Source organism: Peromyscus eremicus, chromosome 16_21 (assembly GCF_949786415.1).
Source record: "Peromyscus eremicus chromosome 16_21, PerEre_H2_v1, whole genome shotgun sequence".
Taxonomy (NCBI): domain Eukaryota; kingdom Metazoa; phylum Chordata; class Mammalia; order Rodentia; family Cricetidae; genus Peromyscus; species Peromyscus eremicus.
In genome coordinates this window covers 3,922,495-3,936,025 of record NC_081432.1, presented here as the reverse complement: position 1 = coordinate 3,936,025, position 13,531 = coordinate 3,922,495, and the positions used below count along the sequence as shown (strand labels likewise).

The following is a 13,531-nucleotide window of genomic DNA, read 5'->3' as shown; positions in this document are numbered from 1 at the left end:
TGGATATGTGTCACGTTCTTACTGCTGAGTGATGTGGGAAGCAGTGGATGTCTGAGATGGGACCAGGACCGTCTGTGCCCACTCGGCCTCCTGTGTCACAGTGGCCCGCTGCTCTCTAGTGCCTGAGTTCCTTTCTACCTCCCCGTGCACCTCTAACCCCACAGGGACACGGCTCAGGGCCAAGAGAGGGGACATCGAAGAGGGCTTTGCTTTAGTCCCTGGAGCGCTGTGCGGCAGTCCAGCTTTGCTCCCTGTAGTGTGTGGGCAGGTTCCAGAGAGCTGCCATGACCCCCAGCTTCCAGCAGACCCCGGAGTGTGTGGGGTCCACCAAGGCACTCAGGAAGACCTCCCCCACGAGGAAGGGGACAGGCCTGAGGGAGTGTGCATGGATGGTGAGCATGGGGGACCTGGGGAAGCTGTGGGGGAGGGGCTGTGAGCCTTGTGAGGGGCCAGGGTTGGCAGGTCTATTGTCTGACTGGGGACATGTGTGTCTGTGTGGTGTATGTGACAGTTCATTGTCTGTGTGTTGTCTATGTATGAGAATAGGGCTCTGTGCTTGGGCACCCGTTTGAAGTCATTATAGGCAAACTGTGCGCCCTGGTGGGCTCACCCCATCCCTTGCGGTGTGCACAGCTGTGTGGTGTGTGGTGGTCTCACCCCATCCCTTGCGGTGTGCACAGCTGTGTGGTGGGCTCACCCCATCCCTTGTGGTGTGCACAGCTGTGTGGTGTGTGGTGGGCTCACCCCGTCCCTTGCGGTGTGCACAGCTGTGTGGTGGGCTCACCCCATCCCTTGTGGTGTGCACAGCTATGTGGTGTGTGGTGGGCTCACCCCGTCCCTTGTGGTGTGCACAGCTGTGTGGTGTGTGGTGGGCTCACCCCGTCCCTTGCGATGTGCACAGCTGTGTGGTGTGTGGAGGCTGTGGTGCCTGCACTTGTGGTTCCATGTGGTTCCTGCATGAGCTTGCACAGCTGTGGACTGGGCAAGGTGTGGCTGTTTAGGGTGTGTGGGCCTGGGTAGGCCTTGGGGTGGTGGCTCTTCTGTGGGATGGGAGAGCTGTGGGTATGTCTCTGTGAGGTCCTGGAGTGTAGGACTACGAGCAGTGTGTTGAGTGCGTGTGTGCTAACGACCTCCAGTGGGGATGCTGGCATTGCCCTGGACAGCCCTCATGCTTCTGAGCTGTGGCCCTGGGACTGCCCAGCATGGTGTTTCAGGAATAGCTTAGACTGAGCCCAGAACTCTTGGGTCCTGACATACTGAGTGATGAGTTCCATCTGAGCTTTTGCCCAAGCAGCCCTGCCACACTAGGCTGTGCTGCACCTCAGGGCGGCGGCTGCAGTGGGCAGTAGTGGACCTTCACAAACACTCAGATGTGACCTCCACTAGCCCCACCAGGGGGAGATGATGTCCGTCCCTGTTTTACAGGAGGTCAGAGAGGCCTGGTGACTTGTGCATCAACGCTGAACACAGGCAGTGTGTTCTCCCTGTGCACAGACCTGAGTCCACTGAGACCCGACGAGTCTCTCCCCAGGTGGCCCATTGCCCACCAGGAGCTGGAGTCATTTGTGACAAGGAGGAGGATGGTGCCACTGCCCCTCTCTGGCCCAGCTGTCTCACACTGAGCTCTGGGACAGGCAGGTGACACTGTCAGCCTGCTGACCGGCTGCCCATTTGTGTTCCGTGTACCTGTCCCTCCAGTGTTTACTGCAGGGGAGTAGAGCTGGGCGGAGGAAGCGAACAGAGCAGAAGGCAGGATTGAGAGCCGTCCACGGGCATGTGCTCCACAAGTGTGTCCAGAACTCATGGGGGCAGACTGTCCTCTTCATGAGTGGACATGAGACACCATAGGGTGCCCAGGGCCTGTGTAAGGTAAGGCGGTAGCTCCGAGGGGAGATCACTGCAGGCTCTGTGGGCATAGATACCCCTGAGAGGGGCATGGGCAGGTGAGAGTCCTCCAGAGCCTCTGTCACCCATGCTCACCAGTGTCCCTTTGACTGTAGCAGGAATCTTAAAGGTCTTATTAATAAAAACAAACCTGGAGCTGGGTATTGGGGTGAATGCTGGAAGATCAGAGCAGCAGAACCAGCCACAGCTACCTCACCTCGCCAGTTCTTCAGCTGATTCTGTTTCCTCAGACTGGAAGCCTCTCTGTCCTCATCCAAATGGATCTCAGCTGAACTGCTGCTCAAAAGCCTGAAAGCTTAACCAGCTCTAGTTCCTGGTCCTCACGCCTTATATACCTTTCTGCTTCCTGCCATCACTTCCTGGGATTAAAGGCGTGTGTCACCATGCCTGGCTGTTTCCAGTGTGGCTTTGAACTCACAGAGATCCGGATGGATCTCTGCCTCCCAAGTGACAGGATTAAAGGCGTGTGTGCCACACCATTTTCTGGCCTCTATATCTAGTGGCTGTTCTGTTCTCTGACCCCAGATAAGTTTATTAGGGTACACAATATTTTGGGGAACACAATAGCACCACATTTGACCCTGTCCCTTGTTCCTCTAGCAAACATGGACAGCTGCCTATCCCCAGTGGGCCCCTGGGGATAAAGAACCCGATGAGGGAAGGGCTGGTGAATAGTGGCCAATTGGTTTGGGGTGCTCCTGGCTAGGGGGGCCACCTGCCCAAAGACCTGTTGTAGGGCAGAGGTAGTCAGAGAGGCAGGACCTGGGAGGCCTGTAGTGAGGTAGCAGCTGCAAACCCGAGCAAGCAACACAGATGTCACACATGTTGGTGTGTGCACACGTACATAGTGTGGACTCAGCAGGGGTGAGTAGGGTGAGCCAGCCTGGAGCTCTGTGCAGCGGGGACCCAAGTCCAGCTCTCCCTCCCTCCCCATAGCTCACCGTGGAGCAGCCTCAGGGAAGATGAGATCACTGGGGTGGGGGTTGGAAGTGCTCCCCACCCCAGACAGTGCTGGACCCCTGCTCTGCTGCCTGAACTCTATCAGAGCCCCATCACTTAGGCACGGCCTCGCTCCACGGCAGAACCCTGTCAGCCACCCACCCTCTAAGGAACTGTTTCCATCTCTTCCTGGGAGCGGGTTTGAGGCTGGGATTGCTGACAGCCTGACTTAGGAAAGAAGGAGAGGAAGAGAAAGTGACGGGCGTGCGCATATGTGTGTGTGTGTGTGTGTGTGTGTGTGTGTGTGTGTGTGTCTGGTGTCTGTCTGTGTGTGTCTGTGTATGTGTATGTGTGTGTGTCTGTGTATGTGTGTGTGTGTATGTGTGTGTGTGTCTGTCTGTGTATGTGTGTGTGTGTCTGTCTGTGTGTGTGTGTGTGTGTGTGTATGTGTCTGTCTGTCTGTCTGTGTATGTGTGTGTGTATGTGTGTGTGTGAATCCCCACTGCCTCCTGCCTGCCCTGCTTCCTGCAGGGAGCCTAGCATGGCCTGGGGGCCCTCCCTGCTCTCCCTTCCCCTCCCCTGCCATTCCCTGTCATTCCCTGCCCTCCCCTGCCCTCCCCTGCTCTCCCCTGCTCTCCCCTGCCCTCCCCTGCTCTCCCCTCTGCAGTCTACTATATTCTGCAGCAATATAGGTTTTTCCACTTGACTTCCTAGGGTTTGTCTTTTCATTATTTTTTTCTGTTTTTACATTTAAAAGCATTTTTTCAAAAAAGGGAAAAGAGAAGGAGAGGAGGAGTCTGCAGGGCCTCTATTCAGGTTGTGAGAAACTGAGAAGGAGCCTGAGCAGGTGGGGAGGAGTCTGAGCAGGCAGGGAGGAGTCTGAGCAGGCGAGGAGGAGCCTGAGCAGGTGGGGACGAGTCTGAGCAGGCATCTGAGCAGGTGGGGAGGAGTCTGAGCAGGCAGGGAGGAGTATGAACAGGTGGGGAGGAGTCTGAGCAGGCATCTGAGCAGGTGGGGAGGAGTCTGAGCAGGTAGGGAGGAGCCTGAGCAGGTGGGGAGGAGCCTGAACAGGTGAGGAGGAGCCTGAGCAGGTGGGGAGGAGCCTGAGCAGGTGTGGGAGGTGAGAGCCCAGCCCCAGGCATTCAGAGCACCAAGCAGTGGTCAGCACAGCATGTGGAGGAGGCTTGCCCCTGCTGTTACATGTCTCCAAGTAAGGCAAAGTCCCTCTCTGGCCTCAGACCCTCTGTTCTCCAGGTGTGGACTGGGGTCTCAGGCCCCATGGGCTGATTGTAATCAGAGATATCTTTGGTGAGAGGCTGTGGCATCTGCCTCTGGCCAGCACACAGAGGCGCTGACTTGGCTAGGACACAGGTCTGCAGCTGGCACATGGCAGCTGGGTTCTGAACAGGGATCTGGCAGCCAGTTTCCTGGTAGGAGGTTGGGTAGGGCCTGGGGATCTCTAAAGGGGACCCAGGTGGGCTTTGGGGGGCATGGGAACCCCAGATTCCTCCAGCCCTCCTGGTCCCGTGTCTGCCTAGAGCTGGGGCTTGGCTGTTTCTTGTTTGTCTGTCTGTCTGCCAGCTTCCATTGCTCTCTCCTGCAGTGTGGACGGTGGCTCTGGATGGAGTCCACTGGGAGCCCGCGGGCAATGGAGCGGGGAGGGAAGACAGTGCCCCAGGGAGCGGAGGAGTGAGTACCAAGTGACGGGCACAGGGGCTGGACGTGGGTACCCTGTAGCAGCGTGGTCTGTGACATGTGCGAGTGTCCGAGGAAAGGCCGTGTGACTGTGCACATATACACTCTTTGGTGTGCATACTCCTGACTATGCGCACACACGTGTGTAATCTCCACCCCTTCCACAGAGATGGGTGAGACTTTGGCAGTGGGAACCTTGCCTCTCATCCCTAGAGGCAGCTGTGGAGGGGAGGGCTTTCTGGATAAGGAGGGCTTCAGCAGAGAGGACCTTGGTCTGATGCAGGCTCTGGGCACTGAGCAGGATTGCTGCCTCACTTGCCATGACCTTTGCTAGGCTGTTTGCAGCTCCGAGCCTCAGTTTCCACGTCTGCCAGATGGGGATATTAGTATTTATCCAGGGTTGAGTGTGCAGACTCTTGGAGGCCAGACCTAGCCAGTGCCAAGCACAGGGTGGGTCCTCAATGATGCTGGGCCGCAGGGGCCACTCCAGTTCTCTCTGGCTGTGACAGGGAACCAGGAGAGAAGTGAAGCAGGGGTGCAGGGCTTTGCCACCCCCTGGAGCCATGTGCCCCAAGACAGGCCCCGTGAGGCAGCTCTCTGTCCCCATTCCCCCAGCTGCCATGTTGACTGTGGGCAGTGAAGTCATGACACTGTTGGGCACTTGCTTTCTTGTGATGCAGTGGCACAGTAAACATTCACCTAAGTCCATGCCAGCATGCCCACTCCTGTGCCCAGGCACTCCCACCTCCACAGCCAACTTCCCTGCTACACACAGGACAGGACAGCTGGTGGCCCACAGCCTGGTGGCCTGGCTTTAACCCTCAGCTCCTCACCTAACTCTCCATCTCTGAGAGCCTCAGTTTCCCTATCTGTCTACTGGGAATGTGGTGTGACTCCTCAGAGGAGTGACTTCATGTGGCCTTTGTTAGGCCACAATCAGTTTATGTGGGATGCTCCGTAAATATCACATCCTCCAAGACCACACACACACACTCAGTTTCCTGTGACTAACGTTCCCTCTCTCTGGGCCACTGCCCCCTCAACCTCCTTTTCAGCAGAACGAAGCTGGCAGGACAGGACAGGACAGCATGCGCTGGCCCAGGAGTGTGACTTAACCCCACACTTTCTCCCTGTAGGAGATAAACTCCCCACTTCCCACTTCCTCCTTGGGCCAGGTGGCCCGGCCCCACTGCCTGGACTAGCCTCTTCCTCCTGTCCATCTGTCTCCCCAGATGGGGGAGAAGACATGTCGCCATTGGCCCATTTTCTAACTGGAGAGAGACCATATGGCCAGTTGGCAGGAGCCGAGTACCGCCATCATTAGAACGCTGCCAGCCAGTGAGGGCAGCAGGCCACTCCCTGGCTCTTTCTGTGGCCAGGGGCTGGAAAGGGTGCTCACACCACATGCTGTGAGAACCACGAAGAGGCACCTCATGCCTGGGAGGGTTGCAGCCGTATAGATGGACCAGGTGGAAGCCCAGGCAGACATAGGCTAGCAGGTATGGGATTGGCCACGACTGAAGAGCTAGGGCCAGGCCCAGGGAGGACACTGTTCTGAGTGGCACCTAGGGCAGAGGTCCCACCAAGGGGCTGGCTTCTTGGGTTCTTCCCCATGTGCTTTTCGTTAACGGTTCCCCAGCTCCTCCAGGGGCCTCGAGGGGCTGTGGTCTAGAGTTCCTCGCTCCTGGCAGGGTAGGGCTGGGACAGGCGGACTGTCTGGGCTCCAGTTTCCTTGCCGCCCCATGCAGTGGTGAGCACAGGTGGTCCTCAGTTGCTCTCCTCGGGAGACTGCAGGTGGGCTGTGACTCTATGAACGGCATGGCCGTCTGCCTGTGCTCCCCTGAGGGGCTTGGGAACTGGCTGGCTTCAGGGTGCTCCCTGGCGGACGTCCGCTGGTGCAAAGCTGGGGTGCATCCTGGGACACTATGTTCACCCTGGCCCACCTCAGCAGCCGCACATGCAGCCCACCCCCAGGACCTTTTGGGTGCAGGGTCTCTGGGACAGGGACAGGACGTGTGTGGACACGGGTGTGGGGACACCAGTTACCAGGGTGGCTATTCTCAGATCTAATCCTTCAAAGAACCTTCTCAGGTGAAACCGATAAAAATAGCCAGTGCTTCCAGGTACTTGCTGTGCACCAGACAGCGGGTTTGCTCACGCTGACTCACAGATTCCACAAGAAGCCAATGAACTAGGTCGCCTTCTAATCTCACTTTATAAATGTGATGTCTGAGACACAGAGAGGTTGAGCCATTGCCTTGAGGTTACCTAGCAATAGCTGGTAAAACCAAGATTTCAAATAGGCAGTATGGCTCTTGCTAGCCTCCCTCAGGGAAACTGAGGCACAGAGTACTTAAGTGTCACATCCAGGGTCTGTATTCATGCTGTGGTTGGTGTTTGTGACCATGACGTGGGGCTCTGGGGGTCAAGCGAGGGACCCTGGTCACAGTCTCCTGGGGTGTGTTGGAGGACTGGGGAGCTCAGGCGTGACTGCTTAGGTTGATGGGCAGGGCCTCTCCACAGGAGGTGTGTGTATTGCCCAGTCGGTGAAGATTCCTCGGGAGCCCAAGACCGGGGAGTTTGACAAGATCATCAAACGCCTACTGGAAACATCCAATGCCAGGGCCATCATCATCTTTGCCAATGAGGATGACATCAGGTAGGTGGCCTTGGCAGACAGTAGCCCAGGCACATCCCACTGGAGGACTTCCCTCCAGGGAGGTGGGGAAGGGCAACAGGTGAATCAGAGTGGTGGACTCCCAGGCTAGACCCAGCTACTCTGACAGGGCTCCTTCCCCTCTGTTTCCTACATCCATTCTGCCAGCCAAGGATGGCAAGCAGGACAGTTGGGGGACGCGCCTCATGGACTTGGGCACGCACTGCACAGTCCTAGTTCACCTGCTGGGGGGTGACCTCAGCCATGTCCCTCAATTCTCTGAGCCTCTTTGCTGTTTAACAAACCCAAACAAACATTCCTGTCCAGGAGTGTTTGGGGACCAAGAGTAGGAAGGTGCTCAAAGCCGTGGAACAGGGCCTGGCATGAAGTGGGTGCTCAGTGGTAACTGTGGGCCATGGCTCAACCCCTACCTCTGCTTTTGGTGAGCGTGGGGCCCAGGGCTTGGACATGTTCTCATTGTGGTAGGCTGGTTCCTTCCTAGACCCCAGACTCTGGTGTCTCTGAGTACAAGGACTACGGAGACCCCGCCAGTCCCTCTGTGTGTCCTCCAATCCTGCAGAGGGGTCACAGGCCACGAGCCCAAGGGCCCTCTACGGACTGTCCCCGCAGACCCTTCCCAGCATCCCTCCTTTGCTCTTGCTTCTCGCTTGGCCCACCTTCTAGAAACCAGTCAGGTTCCTGAGGTTCACCTTTGAGAGAGAACCCTGCATCTGAGCAGGACTGGGGGAGGGGTGGGCCCTGCTCTCACAGAGGAAAGTGAGCCCCAGGCTCAGTGACCCTCTCCCTGGAACCTTCTAAGGCCCATGTTGGCCCGACTTCCCTCTTCCAACCCTTCCCCACACCTTACCCCAAGTCCCGAGTTTTAGCAACACAGAAGCCCCAGGAACAGTGCAGGAGTGGAGGAGAAAGGACCCACCCAGGCAGGGGTTCCCCACGGACATGGTCTCGAGTGGATGCCCTCCAGGATGCACAGAGACAGTACGAACCTCCTTAAGGCACACAGGTCCCCCAGATATTGGCGCCAGAGCTCTTCATGCCCTAGGGAAATGGTTGCTTAGTGGCTGCAGGCTTCCCTGGGCCGTCCCCTTTGCCCCCAGCTCCTCTCTCACACCCCTAAAACCAGTCCCACACCCACATCCAGCTGTGCATGTCACTTTGGGCCCCCTGCTTCCGAGGGTACCCTAGTTCAGGTAAGCCTCCCGTTGGGAAGAAGGGTGAAGGTCTTGTCCCTAGGGGAGGGGCTGGATGGGACTCTGTTGAGCCACATGGGCAGTCTGGCAGGAGGCAGGCTGTTTCTGGAAATCCACTGTGTTTTCAGAAGTGGACTGAGGTAAAAATAAATGCAGGTGGCGGGTTGGGTGGGGGATGATTGCTCTACCCCCCTCGGCTTCTCAGATGCAGGAAGCATTAACAGGATTGTGACTGCGGTTCCATCTACCATTAGTGGTGGCCCAAGGTGGGTGGTGGCCTGCTAAGGGGCCAGGAGTTGGCAGAGAGATGAGAGCAGGGACCCAGGGTGACCATGGGCTGGTTTGGCAGCAGGTTCTGGGGCTTGGGGAGAATATTTTCTCTCTAGTAGTCCATTCCCTGCTCTCATCTAGACTTCTGCCGGCCCAGGCCTAGCACCCCTGAGACCCTGGACCTGCACCCTACTTCTCACCAGGGAAGCACAGGAACAGTCTCTGGGGTCCTTGGCTCCCACATGAGAGTTTCTGGCTCCTCTCCAAGAGAGCAGGGTCAAGGGACTCCCACCCATCTCTTCTCCCCTCTGAAGAGCTGGGCTTGAGGGCCATCCAGTTCAAGATCAGTGGCGTGACATGTGGTCCCCTCACCCTGTGATGGGCTTGTCCTGTGCCCTTTGATCAAGGTCCCTGCCTGGAAGAGAGGATTAGGGCTAAGAGCACTGGAGGCCCCACCCTGCACCGGAGCAGCTGAGGAGGGGGTGGGTGGGCGGCTGCCCTGTGGCATCCACGTGAAAGATTGCCTTGCTGTGGGGTGGCCTGGTGCCCGAAGAGCATGCCTCTGAGAGGACAGGGGTTTGGCAGACATCATCTGGAACCCAAGTGGGGCAGACAGGGATTTGGGGAGACATGGATGATCTCTGTAGGGCCAGAGGTGGGTCCACAAAGGTAGGCCTGGATGAGAAAGGTCACTGTAGACATGCAGGCAGGCACAGGCCGAAGAGTTGGGGAGCTACAGGAGGCCTGGCAGAGGCAACAGTGGGCTGTGAATCAGGGGTGAGGGGCTCAGGTATAGCCTGGGGATGGGCATAGGCTGTGGGGGGCTCAGATGTGTATGGGGTATCCTCTGTGGCTGGGAGCAGGGGCAGCCATGGGTTCTGGGAGATAGGCATGGAGGATGGGGGTGCTGGGTAGCCATACATATCTGGGCTGGGCTGCTGTGTCCCCACAGGAGGGTTCTGGAGGCGGCACGCAGGGCCAACCAGACGGGCCACTTCTTCTGGATGGGCTCAGACAGCTGGGGCTCCAAGAGTGCTCCCGTGCTGCGCCTGGAGGAGGTGGCTGCGGGTGCCGTCACCATCCTCCCCAAGAGGATGTCTGTCCGAGGTAGGCCCGGCAGGCGGGGATCATGGCCCCCGTCAACCCTCATGGCGTACTGTCCACCTCCACCCTCTGCTGTTCCCTGTCTTGTCTTGCCTCTTCATTTGCCCATAACCTCCTGCATGCAGAGGCCTCCAGCATGACAGAACTGCGTGCAGAGCCGGCACTGACCCTCTGGTGTCTTAGCTGCTTTGGGTTGTGGGATATGAGAGGCATGCGGTCATGAGAGTGTCTTCTACCTGTCCAGCCCCACCCCTCTCCTACTTGGGACCCTTTCCCTGCTCGGCAGGGAAACCATGCGTGGCAGCATGTTTTGGTGTGGCCAGCTCAGGGCCCACGGCTAGGTCTGGGCACCCTGCTCTGTCTCACCTCCCTTCCTTTCTGCCTTGCCCACACCCCTTCCTCTGGGGCGAAGGCCACAGTCATCTTGGGTAGGAATAGACCTCTCTGGCTGGAGTCTTGCCGGGTGGGAGGCATGATGTCAGCGTCCTGGTGATAGCCTGACTTGGCAGCACTCAGGCTCACGATGGGACGATGGCTCCCAGGGCCTTCGTTCCACTCAGGGAAAGCCCACGTTGGGTTGACAGGCCTGGAAAGACCTCAGGAGTCAGCCCCTTCATCCGACTCTCCATCACTTGCTGAAGGTCACTTAGTGTGTCCTCTCTTCACCTTGAGGCCCAGCCAGCACAGGCAGTGGAAAATTCCACAGCACCTCAGCCACACGGAGCTACAGTGAGCACCCAGACTGACTGGTGTGGCAGAGGTCGGCCCCTGCCGGGTCCTCATTTAGCCTCCCAGCAGCTCTGTGACTGGAGTCACAGAGCTGGGATTTGAACCCAAGACTTAAGTACCCTTTCTCTCTGGAACATTGGGGACATTTTAAAGACACTGGTTCTCATGTGTTTTTTGTTTTCGAGACAGGGTCTCACTGTGTAGCCCTGGCTCTTCTGAAACTTGCTCTGTAGACCAGGCTGGCCTTGAACTCGCAGAGATCCACCTGCCTCTGCCTCCCAAGTGCTGGGATTAAAGCGTGGTCACTATACCAGCCACTGGTTCTCCTCTGGAGATACTATTGGTTGTCATAGTAAGTGGGTGATGCCCCTGGAGTCTAGTGGGAGGAGGCTAGGGATGCCATTAAACATCCCATAATAGTCCACACAACAAAGAGTTACTCAGTCCCACCATAGTCCAGAATTCATCTCCCTCCGTCCCCCACAGCTTAGACAGTCCCTTAACTTCCATTTGGCCCCCCATGGGGTGAGCTTCAGAGGGTCTCTGGGCAGGAGGAGAGGACATTGTCCTGCTAGTACCAGCCCTGAGGCAGGGCTGCCTGAGCAGGAAGGGAGCTGGGCAGCTTGCAGAGGGCACGGGGAGGGGGTGTTTGTCAGCAAAGGGAATGTTCTAGACCGAGGGGGCAAGTGCACGGCCTGGTCTTGCTGTTTGCTCTAAGTGACCCCCTGCCTTCTCTGACCAGGTTCCCTCCATGTGCCCAGACTGACCCGTGAGGGCATCTCTGCCTTGCAGGCTGTGGCCCTAAATCACGTGCGCTCCGCTGGGACCTGACCAAGCTCTTTTCACTTTGCACGGCATAAAACTATGCCGCGTTTTGTGTTTTCTTAGCTGCCTGGCCCCAGGTCAGAGGACGCCCCTTTCCCTTCCTGGCCTCGCTTCTCTCCGTGTCTGGGTGTGTGTGGGGAGGGCAGGGAGGAGGCCCTGACACCCCCATTCCCTGCCAGGGTTCGACCGATACTTCTCCAGCCGCACGCTGGACAACAACAGGCGCAACATCTGGTTTGCCGAGTTCTGGGAGGACAACTTCCACTGCAAGCTGAGCCGCCATGCGCTCAAGAAGGGAAGCCACATCAAGAAGTGCACCAGTGAGCATGCGCCTGTGGTGGGGCCTGTGGAAGGGGGTGTCAGCGGTGTGGGGCCTGTGGGGGTGGGGCCTGCACAGGTGGGACCTTGGGGGTCCAGGCTTTAGGGAGGCGGACCCTGTAGAATGAGGGACGGTAGGGGTGGGGCCTGTGGGAGGCGGAGCCTGCAGGAGGTGGGGCTTTGGGAGTGGAGGCAGGGCCTGCTGGCTGTGGGGCCAGATGCTAGGCTCCTGAACTCCAGCCAGTTGTGGCCACCAGCCCAGTTCCCCCGGCCAAATCTGGAAGAGCCAAGAGCCTAGCTAGAGGGCCTTAAGGACTGGTATTCAGAAGCTGCTCCTCACGTCTGTGGACGTGCGATGGTCAAGGCCTGAGAGTGGAATTGGTAGGGCTGGAGGATCAGGGCTATAGCCAGAGTAGGGTGCAGCCCACAGTGGCCTGTGAGGTCAGAGTGGGAGGTCTGCTCTGGGTTCTCTCCAGAGAGCAGAGCTGGAGGAGGAGCTTGCCCCTAGGTCTCACAGAGGCGGCTGACTGCCTTGGGGTTCACTGCGCTGGACTGACCTGCACAGCTGGTTCCTTTTCTGTGGCTCAGCACACCTCACCCCTGACCCACCAGGGGCTTCCTCAGTCACTCAGCAAGGGCTAGGCTGGCTCACCGACTGACGACTGACGGCCTGGGCCTGTTCTTGTGGAGAATGGAGAACAAAAGAGTCTGAATCCTCATGGAGTTTTTATTCTAATGGAGAGACAGATGATAAACAAAATAAATAAATCATGGGATGTGTCAGAGGGAGCTGCACTGTAGAAACAAAACCCATTTGAAAAAGAGTAGGAAGTACTATGGGGGAGGGCAGCAGCCCTTCACAGCCACAGGATGTGCTATGGGGGAAACTGAGCCACAAAGGGGTCACGTGGGGGAGGTCTGAGAAGGGATCTTAGTTCCCACAAGTGCCAGGGGGTAAGACAGGATTTGAACCAAGGCCTGAGCTTCAGGCCCTCCACCCTGGGGTTGCAGCCTGGCACTTGCTTCATATGTATTTGGACCCAGGTCCTGAGTGCTCTGGGTCTGAACAGCTCTGCAGCAGGAGCCCCCTGGGTGTCCTGGGGTTCTGGGTGCTGCATCCATGTGGTACCTCACCGAGGGAAAGGCTTCTGTCCTCTGGAGTGGCCTGGGCAGCTTGGGCAGGGAGATGGGAGGTGGAGACACTCCACAAGGAATCTTTGGCAGATTGGGTTCCTTAGGTGAGTCAGGAGGGAGCTAGAAGTGGTGGAATTGGGTTCTGGGAGTGAAAAATATGCTGCCCTCTGGTGGCTGCAGCCCACAGAGACCAGCAGCCACTGGGCAGTGGTTCCTCCCAGGGTCACAGCCAAGCCCTTGGTGTCTGGTCTGCGGAATATGTGTGTGGGCGTGTTGAGGGGCAGTGTGTGTAGCTATGTGTGTGCAGGAGTGTGGGCCTGAGCTGGGGTGTGTGCGGGTCTTGTGTGGAAGTTCACGTGTCCTGCATGAGCCTGTCTCTCATGCTTACACACGTTAGGTTTCTGACTGCCAGGATCTCATTTCACCTTCCCAACTCTAGAAACCCCGACGTTTCAAGAGTTGGCTATGGAGATTCAGAGAGACAACAGGTCAGAGGCCGCACAGCACATGTCTTCTCAGACAGTAATCACAGGCTGTGCAAGGAGAACAGACGTGGGGCTGAGGAGATAAAGCACACCCCACAAGTGTGAGGACTTGAGTTCTGATCCCTACAGCTCACAACTGAAGAGACGGCTCGGCAGTTAAGAGCACTTATTGCTCTTGCAGAGGATTCAGGTTCAGTTCCCAGCACCTACAGAGTGGCTCACAGTTATTGGTACCTCCAGTTCCAGGGCATCTGATGCCC

At 57.6% G+C, this 13,531-nt stretch overlaps 1 protein-coding gene across 2 annotated transcripts in view; it reads left to right on the top strand.

Moving 5' to 3' along the window:
- Positions 1–13,531, top strand: part of Grm4 (glutamate metabotropic receptor 4) — an 81,992-nt gene that overhangs the window by 45,376 nt on the left and 23,085 nt on the right. The window contains exons 3-5 of one of the 2 annotated variants that reach the window (XM_059281990.1): positions 7,063–7,198; positions 9,629–9,783; positions 11,514–11,654. In XM_059281990.1, the coding sequence (XP_059137973.1) occupies positions 7,063–7,198; positions 9,629–9,783; positions 11,514–11,654 (432 nt within the window). The remainder of the gene's footprint in view (positions 1–7,062; positions 7,199–9,628; positions 9,784–11,513; positions 11,655–13,531) is intronic. The other variant, XM_059281991.1, reaches the window with a different exon arrangement.